The sequence below is a fragment of the Gymnoscopelus braueri genome (genome assembly GCF_963280865.1).
Source record: "Gymnoscopelus braueri genome assembly, chromosome: 3".
NCBI classification, from domain to species: Eukaryota; Metazoa; Chordata; class Actinopteri; order Myctophiformes; family Myctophidae; genus Gymnoscopelus; species Gymnoscopelus braueri.
The window spans coordinates 39,266,171-39,284,944 of NC_137612.1; the positions used below are offsets into that span (position 1 = coordinate 39,266,171).

Sequence of the window (18,774 nt, forward strand, 5' to 3'; positions counted from 1 at the left end):
ATAGAAAGAAATTAGGCCTCCTTCCTTACTTCCTTCACAGGTGTTACCAATGATACTAATGAAGGCTCTGTTCCATTCTGGTCAAACACAGTCAGGGTGCTGATATTGTGCTTGTTGGCTCACTGGAAACACTCAAAGTGGGTTCCAGGGACCCTCATGGTTTCTTGAGGGGGTTCCAAATGCCCACTTACGGGCGTGTAACTCTGAGAGTGTACAAATGGAACCAAATGGACCCGTAAGGATCCATTTGGTTCCATTTGTACACTCTCAGATCCTTGACATTAACTGGTTCGACCAGCAGCAACAGCTCATTATTTCATTTGGTTGCCTTTCTTTATTTGTAAATAAATTGCGCTGCTTATTTGATTACTTCAGCGTTGCATCTCTCTCTCTCTCTTTGTGTGTGTGTGTGTGTGACTTGCAAAGTGACTACTCCTCCCCATGTGTCTCTGTTCCGCCAGCCAGTACTAACCCAGGGTGTGTGTGTGTGTGTCGCTTTGAACTCACCAGTCGCACGGGATGTCTGTTCCATGCATTTCAATGCAATGACAATGCGTGCGCACAAAACCTTCATGTGCGCGGCCAGTGACTGTGTGTGTGCGTGTCTCACAGAGGCACCGCGGGAGAGAGAGAGAGAGTGAGACACACACACACAGTTGACTGCTCCTCCCCCCATGTCGTCGTTCCTAATGCACGCGTGTGTGTGTGTGTGTGTGTGTGTGTGTGTGTGTGTGTGCGTGCGTGCGGAAACAATCACGCAATAGCTGTGTCTGTATTCTACCAAATATGCCTGTCACTCAGCATTACCTATCTAACTCAATATTACATACACATGTGCAAAACATTACTTCACGTTGCCCCCCCCCCTCTCACAGCGTTGTCTCTGCTGCTATAGATTCACTTGAGGCCTCTTATGATCATTTTTTGTATTGTTGCTGTTGGCCAGTATTTTTCATTGCCTGTGAATTGCTTGTCCCCCTAATGCAACGTAAAATTGCTCCTAATTACTGCTGCTGACTACTTCACTGTTAATGTACTACATACTGTCATATACTCTATGTCATTTCATTTTACTACTAAGCCTTTCTTATATTTGTATATATGTTGCTATAAACATTTATCTTTTTACCACCGCCTCTATGCTGCTACTTGCTACAGATTGCTGCCAAATGCACGTTTACTGTTCTCTATTACAACATGACAACAAACCATGTAATCTAAAAACAAATGCTATCTCATTTCCATCACCATCTACCCTGCTTCTGCATATATACCACATTCTCATAACAACATCATCATTGCTCACTACATGTACACAATTACTATATTTTTGCACCAATAACACAACACTGCGCCAACCACACAGAAAATCTGCACAGGCTCGTAGGCCGCTTTTTTCTAGTCAGTATAATTGGTAAGACCTGTGAAGGAAGTAAGGAAGGGGCCCAATGTCTTGCCAATATGGCTGCTGTGCATAGAGCCTATTGTTTTTTTGATACTTTCTGGCACTGGACCACAGAATGTGTTCCCCACATTGTCATTCCTTGTCATGTTGTCATGATGATCGATGTGAAGTGTTAGTAATGTCATGGTTATGGGTGTGTGGGGGGCGATGTCAAATCATGCTCTTTGTGAAAAGTATCCAGGGGGAGTATGGGAATAAGTTGTATTATTGTCCTAATGTATTTGAGCTTGTAGCTTGGCAAACAAAATGCAAAACGTGAACTCCAACGTGTGAAAGTTAAAAATGGGATGGTCACATTGACACACTGTGATTGGTCAGGTTGGCTGTGGTTGGCTGCCTTTGATTATCAAAATATGAGGTTATACAGTCACTAAACGAAAGTTATTCTGACCATCCCTACAAAATTTGGGATTCTGACTCTACGAGCACAAAACATGGATGCTTTTAAAGTCAAACATGGCTTCCTATATTATCAGTTATTCATGTATGCAGACTGTAAAGGTTGACCAAGCGGCCAAGGCTCCAAAAATGAACAAGTTCAGAATTTGCAGATCGTTGAGTTTTATTTCTCTCACACCTCCGGAAAACCGTCCAATATGCAGCAGATAGATAGTGAATAAATAAATAAGACGTGGAAAAATAGACTTACAAAAATTATAGAATTACTTAAAGCACAACTAAAGACAACAAACCATACAGTGACTGCACAAAAAGGCTATCCCTTAACTAAGGGCCCTGGCAGCTCTGTCTCAAGGCTGTTAACGCTTTGCTTGCCAAGTTCAACTAACTGACTGTCACTTGCAGCCTCCCTTAAATAGGGAGTGGATCCTACCACAAGCACAGAAACAATTAACCTCAAAATTAGCATATCTACAAGCTTACAACTATCTGATGAATAAATAACCTAGCACATAAATAGATGTTGTACTTTAAACTAAACACCATTTTGGGTTTGCATTTACTTCAAAAAGACATAGAAATACTTTGCTCATTAACATTGTCAAACACCCCTCCTCCTCTACAGTACATGGCACGTTCCACCCCTTCTTAAACCCAATTAACTAGCCTGCTCTGTTTCGGCAGTTACCAGTCAGATTCAGAGGGTGCCAGTACTGCAGAGGAAAGACCAGGTGACAAACAAACATTTCAGATCAGCTCCAATACACAGTGTTTAAATAAACAAAGTTTGAACCCCTGAAGTCTGTGTAATTTCTACATTGAATACCGGTAAAAGTCATATGCTACAAATAGTCCCTTCCCTCTTAGTGTGTCTATGTATAGGGCACGGGCTGCCCCGTGACATTTCCCCCCCTTCTGAAGGCGCCCCCTGTGGCGTCCTCAACCGGAAGTCTGTGGTGCAATACTCTGACCCCTTGTGTGCCGAGACGTAGGTGTCGACCAGGTCTGCCGCTTTTGCCGCCGTCTCCGGATCACGTTCCTTGACCCAGACCCTCACTTCTGGCCAGAGGACCCAAAGGTACTGCTCAAGGACCATCTTCTCCATGATGTCATCTTTGGTGGACGAAGAGAAGTCAACCCACTTGCAGAAGAGGTCTTTGAGGCGGGCATACAGCTCCTGGGGTGACTCGCCCGGTAGCACATCAAGGTTACGGAAGCGTTGACAGTACGAGTCTCTGTTCACCTCATACTTCTTCAACACTGCCGCGTTCAGCCTGTCATAGTCTTGAGTGTGGGCTGGGTCCATAGCTACGAAAACACTTCGTTCCTTGCCCGTCAGTACGGGAATAAGCCGGACGGCCCACTGTTGTCGTGGCCAGTTGTAAACACCTGCCAGTCTCTCAAACGTTGTGAGGAAATGTTCGATGTCATCGGAGTCCTCCAACCTCATCAGCTTCGGGTCCCCCATCGGCACTGGTGCTGACGCTGGTCCTGCTGCTGCAGATCCCGTCGATGGCCCCGCTGCATCGGTAGGCCTCCTCGGCTGCACCCTGGCTGCCTCCATGTCCAACTGGAGTTGGGTTATCTGATGATTGATGATGTCGAGCTTCCGCACCTGACGCTCCCTCTCCTTGTCCTGCTTCCTTTCCTTCTCCATTTGAGACTGCATGTATGTGTCGAACATTCTTGCCAGGTTGGAGAAAGTTGCCTCCTGGGAAGAGGTGGTGCTCACCATGGGTTGGTCGCGTTCCTCCATATCTCCCCCTGCGGCAACGCCTTCCTCCTCCGAGAGTGCTACTTGCTGCTGCTGGCTTCGTAACTGTGGTTTTGGAGGCATTCTGAACTGTCCTTTCTTTTCTTCTGACACCACATGTAAAGGTTGACCAAGCGGCCAAGGCTCCAAAAATGAACAAGTTCAGAATTTGCAGATCGTTGAGTTTTATTTCTCTCACACCTCCGGAAAACCGTCCAATATGCAGCAGATAGATAGTGAATAAATAAATAAGACGTGGAAAAATAGACTTACAAAAATTATAGAATTACTTAAAGCACAACTAAAGACAACAAACCATACAGTGACTGCACAAAAAGGCTATCCCTTAACTAAGGGCCCTGGCAGCTCTGTCTCAAGGCTGTTAACGCTTTGCTTGCCAAGTTCAACTAACTGACTGTCACTTGCAGCCTCCCTTAAATAGGGAGTGGATCCTACCACAAGCACAGAAACAATTAACCTCAAAATTAGCATATCTACAAGCTTACAACTATCTGATGAATAAATAACCTAGCACATAAATAGATGTTGTACTTTAAACTAAACACCATTTTGGGTTTGCATTTACTTCAAAAATAAATACTTTGCTCATTAACATTGTCAAACACCCCTCCTCCTCTACAGTACATGGCACGTTCCACCCCTTCTTAAACCCAATTGACTAGCCTGCTCTGTTTCGGCAGTTACCAGTCAGATTCAGAGGGTGCCAGTACTGCAGAGCAAAGACCAGGTGACAAACAAACATTTCAGATCAGCTCCAATACACAGTGTTTAAATAAACAAAGTTTGAACCCCTGAAGTCTGTGTAATTTCTACATTGAATACCGGTAAAAGTCATATGCTACAAATAGTCCCTTCCCTCTTAGTGTGTCTATGTATAGGGCACGGGCTGCCCCGTGACACAGACACATCAAATGCACATTCCTTTTTTAAAATTGTTATTTAAAGAACATTTTAAAATAGTGAAAAGACAAGCTCGTCGCGCCCGGCTATTTTCACTACTTTTCCTTGACACTCTTGTATGACAAAGTAGAGCATTAAATGACGAAAAAAACATTAAAAAGTTGACATTTTGAGATAAAAGGTTTCTGCCTGACAGCGACGATTTGTTTGTGAAATGTACAGGCCACACACATCTTTTGACATTTGCACATTTGTGTAACATGACTTAAGTTTCCAAGTCATCTTACAACCTCACTGGATTTACAACTCAAATACAACTTATCGTCTCCGTCGGGTGGAAACCTCATATGTCCAAAACTGTTACTTTTCAGGATTCAAATTCAAAAGTAGCAAAAATAGCAAATCTACAAGCTCAAAACGCCGTGTTTCGAGCTTGTGGATAATAGTAGTAGGGCATTAATTTACGGAAAAAAAACACGAAACGTAAAAATATGGAGATAAGAGCTTTCTGCCCGACAGCGTTATTTTAACAGTATTTGATTCCCACAGGATAGTAGTCTGTAGTCTCATGTTCTCCTCAGTTGTTTGCAGAGTCAAACTGTAGCATTGCAGTTCCGCCAGGGCAGAGGCGTTCCACTCAATCTTCTCCCAGTAGCTCTCAGTTTAGGTTTTGTCACCCAGCCTCCATGGTGAGATAATGGCCTTTTCTAAACCTCCTCTATCCTCGGTACTCTCCATGGGACTGACCTTTCTACCGTCATACACTCATCTTTCACACCAGCCAAACACCAAACCCTCATTGCCTCTCCATACCAACACACATCTCTTTATCCTCACTCCTCCCCCGCGTAGGATTCTGGTGGATTGGCTCGTAATCTGGATTGTCTTTTCCAAATATGATCACAGTGGTTCACGTTCCCTGTGTCTGCTCCTCTTATAAAGCACTGCTGTCTGTAGTTTACATTTAATGGGAACCCTGTCTGATTGCTAATGCTAAGGATATTGACCATTATTACTATTCTTAAGCGAAGAACATTATGTACACAGATACAGCAATATATTTCTTATTTCCATGCAGCCTTTTGCTGGACTATTAAATTGATCCGCTGTTCATGTAGCTGAAATCGCTCTATAGCAGGACACAAGTCACCTTGAGGAGAAAAATATTTTCCTTTCATCCAGTCTTTCTTTGTTAACGATTCTATGCAGAGCCAGTTCTTCATCCACTGCACTACATGTCTCAAGAATCGCTCTCTAATACTGGTTATAGACAGGTTTTTTTTGTCTAGAAATTGATGTAGGGTTTAATTCAGTAACTCCTTCCCCAAATTCACCAGTTAACAGTCCCGTGCATTGATCTACAGTGACTGGCTGACACTATGATTCTAGGCATCTCTCTATTGATTACAAAAGTGAGCCGACAAGAGACCAACTGTCCCTCCTCATGAATATTCAGTAGCAGCTGCCCCTCACCAGAAATAGTCCAGCCCTGCAGGGCTCCTACAGCCAATGTATAGAGGAGAGAAACCACATGTTCAATGTACAGTACATTGATATGATGTGTTAAACTTCTTTGATCATATTCCAATAAGCCCTGATTATTGTTAAACTTAAATCGTATTCAACCGGTTTTGTAACACGTGAGAGGATGCAATAGCTATTGCATAAGCTTTAGTTAAATTAAAAATCATTCTGAAAACTGATTATGATTAGCCAGTAAACATTGAATTTGATCCATCGATCTGTTTTGACTTTATGAAGGTGATATTCTTTCTCTTTTTTCATCGTGAAGCCGTAATAAATTAGCAATAAATGGTAAACAACTTGTGTGTTCCCTTCCAAACAGCTGTCCATGTGAATGCAAACAGAAACACATTTGTTTTCTCTATCCAGATTTATTTTATTCCATTTAAAGAGGACATAGTGTGGTTTGTGTTAAGAGAAATGAAGTGCACGTGAAAACACTATTTAAATTTCATGTGCACCAGAAATGTCCTCCAACATATCCTGAGTGCCCACCTACTCTATATTGAATCTAAAGGGTCCCATACCGCAAATATACACCAGCAAGAACTCCCCCAACGCAGACCCCCACCCCCCCCCCCCACCTCAGTTCCCCTAGCGCATGTGAGGTTGAATGTGCATGATGGATGCAGTGGCGTATTGCAGCGCTCGCTCTGGACCTCCAGGGTATGTGTGACCCCGCTGTAATGAGGGACAAGGAGGACTGAGGGAGTAGAGCCGAGGTCCACACAGGTCGTCCACTACCCCCTGCCCACCGCTAAGAGGCACGCAGGTCGTTTATCTACTGCCCGCCGGCACGTCCGAGTTTTCACCAACCAACCACGGCCTCTCAGCTCACCAGATGTTGGATTTTGGGTTTGTTTGTGTTGAACGTCGAACGGTTTCAGTCACGTTTTGAATGTTACGTAGCGTCATTTGATCCTCATTCTTTCAGCGTGGCATCCCTATTTTGGGCAAATTTCACACAAAAAAATGTTTTTAATAAAAATTACAATCTTACAATTTGTCACATTGTTGTGAGCCTGTGGATCAGCTATTTTCGTCGCACAACAAAATATATAACATATGATAATTACACACACACACACACACACACACCTCCCTCTCTCTCTCTGAGTGCTATAAGCTGGGGTCCAGCGGTGTAGCTGCTAGTGATTTCATTGTGGATGTGGTGATGACAGTGATGAAGTAGCTTTGGACCATGATCAGATCACTGCTGGACCCTTACAGGATTAAAGAGCCCCCTCTCCACAGCCAATGGCTTGTTTACTGGACCAGCTACAAAGCCAATACGCTGTGCCGTGCAGGAGTGTGTGCGTGCGTGCGTGCGTGCGTGCGTGCGTGCGTGCGTGTGTGTGTGTGTGTGTGTGTGTGTGTGTGTGTGTGTGCGTGTTTCTTCTGTGTCAGCATGCATGTGTTTGGTTTCTATATTATTTTAACCACTTTAACTCTGACATACCTATTTTGGGCATGTCATTACAGACGAAAATCTTCAATTAATTACAAATCTAATAGAGCTTAAGTGATTAATATTTTTTGCCTGTTCGCTTGTGCATCTATAGGCACAAATGCAGGTCTTGTGGAACCACTCGTGCATCTAGGATTTATATATTCATATCATGCATATGGTTCCACGTTGTTGCCGGTATAACTCCGTCATGTTTACTGTGTGCAGAGAAGCCCAGCAGATGGGGGGGTTGCATGGGCTGTGCAGCAGGTGGACAGCGAGAGAGAGAGAGAGAGAGATAGATAGATAGAGAGCGAGAGAGAGAGAGAGCGATGGAGTGAATTCCTAGTAAAGGCATCTGGGCAATGAGGCAGACAGAAGCTAATTAGAGAGGCGGCGTCCTTTACATCTCCCCAATTAGATCAGTTGCGCGTGCAGGCGGCGAATCAGTTGGCCGTGACAGAGACAGAGAAGCGTGATGTGTGTGTGTGTGTGTATTTGCCTTTGTGCGTTTATCTCCTCTCGTACAAGGCATCATCCTGTCTCCTTTCTCCTCCCTTTTTGGCTTGCTGGCTCACCCAAAAAAAAAAACCTCACTAATTACCATTTTCTAGGCTGCCGAACGGCGCCACTTCCTCTGAACACGTGTCAATTGGATGACAGTTTACAAGTGACACTTGGGGAGGAGTGGGGACGCTCAGACGGCGTCTTAACGATGAGAACTTGTTACCGCACTCGGCGAGGAAGAGAGAGAGAGAGTGAGAGTGAGAAACAGCAGGCGAGAATTAGGCGAGAATTTATGCTCAACGAAGAAGAACTGATTTTCGACTGCAAAACGTGAGCAACACATATATCAGTTGAAAATTCTGCTAGTTTTCATCTATGAAGTATAAATTAGCAATATTATAAGAGACAAAGAGAAATAACAAAGACAAGACAGACTGGGATGTATAGAGCAGTAGTTCTCAAACATCTTCATGTCAAAGACTGATGTGTATTTGGCCGCGGACCCCCATTTGAAAAAAAAAATTGCCAAATTTAGTAAAGATCAAATAGCTGATCTATAAGCTCACAACGCGCCGCAATGCGCTGTGAGCTTGTAGATCAGCTATTTTTGAACAGCCAATTAAACTGTTTAAACTGCTGATTTTGCTGTATCCCCAGGCATCCTTGAGGGGGTTCCAGGGGGTCCCCGGTCCCCACTTTGAGAACCAGGGATGTAGAGAGAGAAAGAGAGAGAGAAAGAGAGAAAAGGGAAAGAAATGAGCGAAGCTTCAAAGACATGGAGAGAGAAACCCAGCGTATCCACGTGATGCTGTGGAAAGCGCCCGGGCGAGGACCATAAACGGTAGACAGTAAGACAGACAGACAGACAGACATAAAAGAGAGAGTGAGGATGCAAGGTTTCACAGAGGCTGGCTTATTAAAAGAGATGACTGCGAGTCTGGCTGCAACTCTCTGCTTTTTGTTTTAAACTCCTCTCGCCCAGCCTCCCATAATGAAGACAAAGAACGCTGTGTTTAACTGCACCTCCCCACCCTCTGCTCCTCACAGCAAACACTGTTATCTCGCCAGCCGAGGAGTGTGTGTGTGTGTGTGTGTGTGTGTGTGTGTGTGTGTGTGTGTGTGTGTGTGTGTGTGTGTGTGTGTGTGTGTGTGTGTGTGTGTGTGTGTGTGTGTGTGAGTGTGTGTTTAACTGAGATGAAGATGCTGTTTCCTGCAGGGTGCAATCTCTGCCTCTGTAATGAAGGATAAGACTTCATTAGATTAGACATTAGAGGCATTTCTTTGCGTGCATGTGTGTGCATGTGTGTGTGCGTGTCTGTACGCGCGCACACATGCATGCAGTGTACATGCGTGCACACGTGTTTGAGTATGTGTTTGAGTATGTGTGTGCGACGTGTGTGTGCATGCCTACCTGGTCCTCTGTGGGTCCCCTACCGCTCAGGGCATAAATAGCTGTCAGAGACAATTAGATTCTGATTCATTGTCTAGATCTCTCTTTCATTGTGTCATTCTCTGTCCCCTTTCACCTGGAAAATGACTGCCTGGAGAAGAAGAATGGGGACGGCTGAGGTTTTTTGTGTGCTGGAGAGACGTATGGGGGTTTAGCTGCCTCTGCCAAGGTTGTCTTAACATTGCTTTTGTCACCTCTGACCTTGAATCACAACACTGAAGTAGAGGTCACCCTATTAGGCGTACAGAGAGACTGTGTGTGTGTGTGTGTGTGTGTGTGTGTGTGTGTGTGTGTGTGTGTGTGTGTGTGTGTGTGTGTGTGTGTGTGTGTGTGTGTGTGTGTGTGTGTGTGTGTGTGTGTGTGTGTGTGTGTGTGTGTGTGGGGGGGGGGTGTGTGTGTGTGTGTGTGTGTGTGTGTGTGTGTGTGTGTATGTGTGTGTGCGTGTGAGAGAGTGTGAGTGTGAGTGTGTGTGTGTGTGTGTGTGTGTGTGTGTGTGTGTGTGTGTGTGTGTGTGTGTGTGAGTGTGTGTGTGTGTGTGTGTGTGTGTGTGTGTGTGTGCGTGCGTGCGTGCGTGCGTGCGTGCGTGCGTGCGTGCGTGCGTGCGTGCGTGCGTGCGTGCGTGCGTGCGTGCGTGCGTGCGTGTGTGTGTGAGCAGGTGCCTGTGTGAGTGTGTGCGTGCGTCTGACGTTCGTCTGTTCGTGTGTGTCTGAGTGTATTATTATTCGCATAGTTTTTCTGTGATTGTGCCTATTTTATACTAAGTTTCAAACACATGTCTGTGTGTCTGTGTGTGTGTGTGTGTAGACACAGGGCCCTGAGGGAACTGAGGTGCCACTGAAACACCAACTACTGCAGGTGATAGTGAGGGTGCTCCAATACCGTATGCTGCTGACAGGTAACACACTCACACAGACAGACACACACACACACACACACACACACACACACACACACACACACACACACAAACACACACAGACAGGCACGCACACACACACACACACACACACACACACACACACTTGCACGTACGTCGTACGCACGCTTACACTCACTCACACAACTCACACTCACACTTATTCCCATGCATGTGGTCACACCTGGCTGGGAGGGAAGATAAAGTGACAGAGAATCCATTCGAGGTGTGTGTCTGTATTTGTGTGTGCGTGCGCAAGTGTGTGTCTGTGTGTGTATTCATGCATATTCAGTGGGATTATCCTGGTTAAATAAATTCAAATAACACACGAGCGGCCATGATATCACCGCAAACATATCACGTTTGCATGGTGCCTTAAACGCCTGTAGACCATATATCACATCCTCTCTTGTATTATTGCTTTCATAACAATGTTTCCTTGCGATTAGCAGCAAGAGTTGTATAGTGTAGCAGCAGTGGGTTATTTTCATTATACAATCGGGAATTCCAATGCATTCCAATGGGAAGTTTCAATTGAACCGTGTTATAAAGCAGTGTTAGACATGTCCAGGTGGATAAAGCCAGGTTGGGTTCCTCGGAATCCAACAATCCAATTACACCACTATCTGGCTGTATTGAGCGACAAATTGATCAATCATTCTCCATAATCGTGTTTAAACAGGTCCATACCCGGGGATGTGCATGCCCCAACTACCTCTGTTGCTTACACATGTATGGCTGGCATCCATATTTTGAGTATATCTTCGCTGTCGGGCAGAAACCTCTTATCTCCATATTCTAACTTTTGGTGTTTTTCATAAATTAACGCCCCGACTTGATCACACTACTGCGTCACACAAAAGCATCAAAAGTAGCAGATCCGCAGAACAAGAGACGACGATATCATTATAGGCGAAAAATCTCCAGTGTTGCGCATAGAAAACAGCAGATATACAAGTGAAATGGTAAATGGTGCATTCATATAGCGCCTTTATCCAAAGCGCATTACATTCACACACACGGTGGAGCTAATCCATGCAAGGCACCAACCTGCTCATCGGGAGCAGTTGGGGGTTCAGTGTCTTGCTCAAGGACACTTCGACAGTAACGCAGGGGGGAGCCCGGGATCGAACCACGAACCTTTCCGATTCCCAAGCGGTCGCTCTAACTCCGGAGCCACTGCCACTTACCACGTGTTTCACAGCAATCCAGCAACACTCGTGTTTTCTCACTATTCTTTAGTCTGTTACACTCATGTGCTCTCGAGTGTTTGTGGTCCATGGCTGCGTCAAAGTCTCGCTTCCCATAGACTGCTCTCGCGACAAGCCAAGCTCCGATCCCCTCAGACAGAAATAGTCATATTAACAGCTTAATATTAACAGCAGTCTGCCCCTGCCTTTGCCTATGCTCAATACGTGTAGTTTCAGATCAATTGGCCAACCCATTGGGGAGAAAATGTTATGTAGACTGGCAGACAGACAGAGAGACAGACAGAGAGACAGACAGACAGACAGACAGACAGACAGACAGACAGACAGACAGACAAAGTTCTGTAAAATAAAATTATAGTAGGCACTGGCTTTTTGAACTGCCACCTTTTCATCTTTTGACCACTTTGTCTTTTTCCCCCCCAGATTACCTGAACAACCTCTCTCCTGATTCCAAAGAATACGAGGACACACAAGGTAAGCCCCTGTAGGGCGGGTGCTTCTCTTCTTTTATGCTCCGGGGTTACAGCGCTAGCCTGAATATCTGTCATAAACATTGTCATTTTTGTCAGCCGTCAACGTCACCTACACCTACACCCACACCCACGCACACGCACACACACACACACACACACACACACACACACACACACACACACACACACACACACACAGACACGCACGCACGCACGCACGCACGCACACACACACACACACACACACACACACACACACACACACACACACACACACACACACACACACACACAGACACAGTCACACACAGCAGATGATACACAGTAAAATCCTGTGTTAATTCATCTAGTTATAACTCTAGAGAGCGCACAAATGGAGCCAAATGGACCCTTACGGGTCTATTTGGCTCCATTTGTGCACTCTCAAGAGTTAAATTAACGCTCAGGAATTACATTTTATTTATCAGTAGCTAGTTGTTGAGACAGTACCAGAGTGTGCCTCCTGTGAATGGAGCCGCACATAAATCTCACCCGTCTCCCCCATGTGTTGTGTTGTTGTGTTTTGTTGTGTTGTGGTGCAGCTGCCCTGGTGATCGTGTCCGAGGTGGCGGATCAAGCCAATGACAGGCTCAAACAGGGGGTAAGTTGAGCACACACACGCTCACACACACACACACACACACACCCCCCGACCGAGCACATGTATGCATCTCACATTTTAATTCAGATCATGTACCTATACCGTACCGCCTCCCGTGGTGTCATCTGATTGACTGCATGCCACTTGCGTCGCGGATATTGGTCTTTTCCTTTCATGGCGGCAACGTGCTGGCAATATCAGAATCACCACACCGCTCAAGCATGAAGACTAATGCCTGGTTTACACTTAGTTGCTGTAAGGCTCTCAAAGTGGGGTCCTGGGGGGGGGGGGGTTCCAGGGGGTCCCCTGCAAAAGTAGTTAGTATAGCATCACTATCATTTTAACCACTTTATCCATTATACGTTTGCTATTAAAAAATTGCAGATATACAAGCTCACAGCGCGGTAGCTATTTTTGAACATTTTTTAAAAACCTTGAAAGTGACATTTTTACACAAATCTTCTCTTCTGGGGGTCCCTGGCACAAAACATTTTCAGATGGGGGTCTGCGGCCAAATACATATCAATTTGGGGGTCCTTGTCACAAAAAAGTTGAGTGAGAATTATATTGTAAAGTGTTGTGCACTGAAAATAGCAGATTTACAAGCTCACAACCCGCCGCACTACAACTAATTATAACTCAGGCTTTAGACACAGCCATGTTATACTCTCGGTGTCAAGCCCTCTCATGGATGACAGAGGCATTGTGAGGGAATAAAGGCCCTCTCCTCACTTAGATATTGGCCTCCTAAAAGTCAATTCTGAGGGCGAGGAATGATGATGTCATCAAGGGGTCCCAGGTGCATCGTAAACAAAGGGTGCAGTGTAAGGGTTGGACGATACTTGCGCTCCCTTCTCACTTACACAGACTGTGAAATTATTCACACATGCACATGCACACACACTCACTCGTGCACGTGCACACAGACACACACGCACAGGCATGCACACTCCCCCACTGTTTTTCTCCTCTGGCTGTCAAAAACCGTGGCCTCCCCCGTGGCTTACTATCAGTTGACTCGTTTCTGTCACACTCCCTTTATCTCGTTCTCTTAAGCGTGCACACATCATTTATGCGAGAGTGGGCGCGCACACACACACACACACACACACAAACAGCAGGAGCAAACAGGCTAAGAAACAGTGGAAACAGAGGGTCTCTCTATCTCGTTTTCCAGTATCACATCCCCCCTGTCTTTCATTCACAAACAAACAGGGGACAGTTTCATTCTCTCTTCCCTTCCGCCCATCGCTGGAAAAATCACAGAACACCCTCCCTTCTGCCCCCGCTCAACAACCCCCCCCCCCCCCCCCCACCTCTCCCTCCTCTCTCTCCCTCTCTTTCTTTTAGGAGAACCTGCTGCGTCTGGTTCATATAGAGTACAGCGTCCGAGGCAAGCGGGACCTCCTGAAACCCGGAAGGGTGAGCGCCATCTGGACAACGTCACTGTGTTTCACTTATCAAAATAACAACGACATGTGTTATCTGGATGCCAGTCTGTAAGCCTTATGCTCTGTTCAGACTGGCAGCCTATTCAGAATAAATGTAATGTAGGAACAATGAGGGGCTAGTTGAGATGCCCATCCACCACAGGGCAGGAGACAGTTTAACCTTTTACTGTTAATGTAGAGATACAGTTACATTATGCAAACACTCCTGCTGAGGGAACAGAAAAGACAAAGACTAAATAAGTAGCAAGTCTCAACCTTAAAAAAATGACTGGTTAGCACCACCAACACAATAATGAAAGAAAATACTGATTGGCTTAGGCATTGATTAGCTTCATCTAAATCAGCAGTGTACATTAACTCTTTTGAACCACAAGTGGCTTGAAATGAAATTCATGTCTGGTTTCTAAAGATGTGTCTCAGTCTGAACACTCAAACACTGAAGCCTTTATAATTTGTTGTGCGACCAATCTGCTAACTCGGAGATCTGCTGATTTCGGCAAGTGACTCCGCCGTACGACAGAGCATACTGTAGATTGAGCATTACTCATGCCTATACTTACCACAGTAACGTATCTTCGCTGTTGGGCAGAAACTTCCATGTTTTAACTTTTTGTGTTAAAACACAAAAAAGCCCTACTTGATCATACTACACACAAAAGCATCTAAAGTAGCAGATCCGCTAGCTCACGCCGCGTTTCGAGCTTGTACTGTAGATAGCGCTACTTCTGATGTTTTTGAATTTGAATCCTGAAAAGTCACCGTTTGGGACATATGAGGTTTCCACCCGACAGATAGACGATATGCAGATTGGTGGACGATGTGTGAATACACAAAGCAGATCTGATCGCTTGCAAATAACAGTGCGGACAGTCAGTCCTAAAGATCATAAAACAGCGTCAGGAAACAAACAAATCTTCTCTCTCTCTCTGTGTGATGTTCTCCTTACAGGTGTTTGTCAAGGAGGGCACTCTCATGAAGGTCTCCAGAAAGAGCAGGCAGCCCAGACACCTGTTTCTGGTAATATATGTTGCTTGTTTGTTTGTTTGTTTGTTTGTTTTTGTCCTGCTAAAGCATACGGTAGCGATGAATCGTCGCGTCCGGTGAGGTTAGCTGTCATGTTAACGTTACATCAGAGTCTCTCAGTCAACGCAGTGTTACCCAAAACACCTGCTACCATCCACAACTATGCTGGGAAAACGCATTCCGGGTTACTTTGAACATATTTGGTGGGGGAGGGGGTATTGGGTGGAGGTCTGTCTGAGCGATGCTGGGTGGGGTGGGGGACAGAGGGGACATTGGTTCAAGGCCACAGAGCTCCGTCGAAACACCACACCCATCCAGCGAGGGCCAGCCAGCCTCTCTTCTTCTCCGCTCTCCTCTCCTCCTCCTCTCTCTCTCTCTCTCTCTCTCTCTCTCTCTCTCTCAGGACTTGTTTTCCAGGCCGGGCCCCGCGCTTCCTTTACAGGATGTTTGGTGTAGGTCACTGGATGCCGGCTTCCTGTGTATGAGGGAGGGGTCTGACAGCAAAGCGAAGGCCAGACACCCTGTAGAATGCAGAGAGGAGGAGGAGGTGACGGGGGGGTGTACAAACACATGAAGTAGAGAGGCGCGTTCTATTGTTCCGTAAAATAACACTGTGCTGTGTCATATTATAAATGACATTTGAATAGTTTATCCAGTGTTTCTCAAATGGGGGTACGTGTGCCCCTAGGGGTACGCAGAGGTACTGCAGGGGGTATGTGAGAAATATTGTTGCTGTTGGGCAGAACCCTCTTATCTCCATATTTTATGTGACACAAAATTATCAAAAGTAGCAGATCTACAAGCTTGAAAGGCGGCGCAAAGCGATGTGTTTTGCTACTTTTGATGTTTTTGAATCCTGAAAAGTATGTTTTGGACATATGAGGTTTCCACCCTGTTGTATTAGAGACGATGTAGTAAAATGGAAAAATTCATTTACGTGTAATGATAAAACTTAAGCAAATGTGTGTGAACGTGCTGCTTTGTAAAGCTTTAAACCAAATTAAGTCAAAAACATAACCAGGACAACTGCTACTGAATAAGTACTTTTGCTCCGTCAGTTTGTCATAAGTTTAAGTTTATCATATTATCATCTCAGTGATTCCACTATAATCAGACTAGAATGCACTCTGTGGTCTCTAGATATTTCATTTCGTTTTTCTCTACCCATCTCTGGATAACATCCCTTTTTTGGCAAACGTTTCCAAAAAAGTTCAAACGATGTCTAATTTTCTTTCTCGTTTTCATCGCACAACGAAGTATACACTGCAGGGCTTTAAGTGTTTAATAGTGTTTGTAGTGGAATGATAGCTGGAAGGGTTGTTGGTGGAAGCTCTGCAGATATAAGGCTTATATGACCAGGATCGCTCCGGAGGGTCAGGTGGAATTTATGAGCGTTTAAAGAGATAGGGAATCCAAACGGTGGCGGCAATGATGATGAAAGACATCACTCACCTCAAGAGACAGAGAGATGCTGCTGAACCCGGTGACCATCACATCCACTGTTGCCAGATTTTGCCAGATAAATAAGCAACTAGGTCTATGAAAACAAGGCCAAAAGAAGCGACTATTAGGCCACATGAGCACTTTATAAACCTATATGCATCGGCTATTAGAAAAAAAAATTGGGGGGGGGGGGTCCGTGGACAAATACATATTAATTTGGGGGTCCTTGACACGAAAATGTTTGAGAACCACTGGTTTAAACAACATTAGGAAACAAGCCCAAATAAGCAACTACATTTTACAAACAAGCCCAAAAATCCGCAACTACCAATAATTTACAAGCAACTTTACAGAAAAACAAGCCCAAAGTCGCTTATAATAAGCAGACATGGCAACACTGGTCACATCATGCCACTGTCACAGCCCGACTTTCAAGGAAGAGATGGGAGCGGGATGAGTGAGCCAGAGAGATTAAATGGACAAAAAGAGAGGCGAGAGAGAGATGTGTCAGGAAAAAAGAATGACAGCGAGATTGGGTTGGTAGTCGTGATGAAAGGGTGCCATTGAAAACAGCAAATGTCTACGGCATCATGGGGTCATGAAGGTACATTTCGCATCACTGCGAAAGTCATTTGTGGATTCATGTACTGTTTTTATGAGTGGCATTTATATTGCGGATGGAATCCTAGTGTACCCAAGTAGTAGAACAGCCGGCGGTGGCCACAGCCCTGAGGTCATAGTCCGGACGGCGTGAGAGGCCGGCCGGGGATCACATGCTGCTCTGTCCCCAAGCAGTCGGCCGGCCGGGCAGCGACTGTGCACTGTTTGTGTTGTTGTTGTTGTTGTGGTTGTAGGAGGAGAAGGCTGGATCCACCCAGTTCTGGTTCTCACAGCAACAGCGCTGAGAGCATGCTAGCCTGGGAAGAGGCAGGGAGGGCTGGGAGCCAGAAGCCTGAGAGCTGGGTGGAGAATTCCTGGATGCTGTCTTTACAAGCCCCTAACGGATGTTTAGAGCACACATTAGGTGTGACCAATGATGTCACCTCTTTTGTCCGGCTCAAAATAAAACACCCCAGGAAATACAATGGAGTACGAGTTATGTTCTGAGGATCACAATAGTTTTGGTTTGACAAGCAAATAAATGCAGAAATTATTTTTTGCCTTACTTTGTTGTGTTTACATGGGAACTGAAGACTGAAGTGTTGCACAGACTGAGGTGTATGTGTATAGCCTAGTGTGAAAGGAAATACAATCCAAGAAGTCATTGTGGAGCATGGCCGGCTTGGGATGTAGTCAAGGCTAGCACTGCCTCCTTGTGGCCAGTATTTATTATCACGTTGAGAGAGTACAACTAGTTTGGTACAAACAACACATTCTTGTTTATTCACCACATGATGCATTGTAAACAAATGGAACACATTTCTGGAAAACGTGAAAGAAGCTGACCATGTTTCTTTTACTATTTTTAAGAGATTTTTTAGCTGACCTGATACTGGAAGAAGACATATGCACCTGCTTGGTGTAATTTTTGGTTTTAATTATTTTTGAATACTTTTTTTTAATGTGTACATTGTTATAATGTCATGTCTGTAAAATCACATTGTTACAAATGTCCTTTTTGTAACAATGTTACAAAAGAGACCCTGGTCTCAATGGATTTCCCTGAAATAAAGGTTTCAAACAATCAATTGTGGGATACGTAACACTGTTCTCTCCTCCTCTGTCTTCCCCATCAGATGAATGACATCATGCTCTACACGTACCCTCAGCAGGACGGTAAATACAGGCTGAAGAACACCCTGTCTCTGTCTGGGATGAAGGTAAACAGACTCTTCTTCTCTCCAATCCACTGCTGACTCCTCTCCTCTGTGTGGTACTGTAGGTTTAGCTGACTGTCATGTGACGTGTTTGATTCTATGTCCAGGTGAGCAAGCCCGTCCTGGACAACGTGCTGAACTGTTTGAGGATCGAGGTGTCCGACATCACCATCACACTCTCCGCCAGGTGAGGGACTCTTAAGCGTGGTTTATACTTTGTCATACGACGGGTGTTTCGTTTGCCGTCTGCGTCGTGGGCTTGTAGATCGGCTGTTTTCGACGAACGACACCACGTCAATTAAGCAATAGGCTTCATCAGCAGCAGACTTCTGAC

The 18,774-nt window shown here is 45.2% G+C and overlaps 1 protein-coding gene across 3 annotated transcripts in view; it reads left to right on the forward strand.

Moving 5' to 3' along the window:
• Positions 1-18,774, forward strand: part of fgd5a (FYVE, RhoGEF and PH domain containing 5a) — a 60,068-nt gene that overhangs the window by 32,085 nt on the left and 9,209 nt on the right. For all 3 annotated transcript variants that reach the window (XM_080423753.1, XM_080423754.1, XM_080423755.1), the window contains exons 8-14: positions 10,271-10,361; positions 12,017-12,067; positions 12,648-12,706; positions 14,057-14,128; positions 15,106-15,174; positions 18,360-18,443; positions 18,548-18,627. In XM_080423753.1, the coding sequence (XP_080279879.1) occupies positions 10,271-10,361; positions 12,017-12,067; positions 12,648-12,706; positions 14,057-14,128; positions 15,106-15,174; positions 18,360-18,443; positions 18,548-18,627 (506 nt within the window). The remainder of the gene's footprint in view (positions 1-10,270; positions 10,362-12,016; positions 12,068-12,647; positions 12,707-14,056; positions 14,129-15,105; positions 15,175-18,359; positions 18,444-18,547; positions 18,628-18,774) is intronic.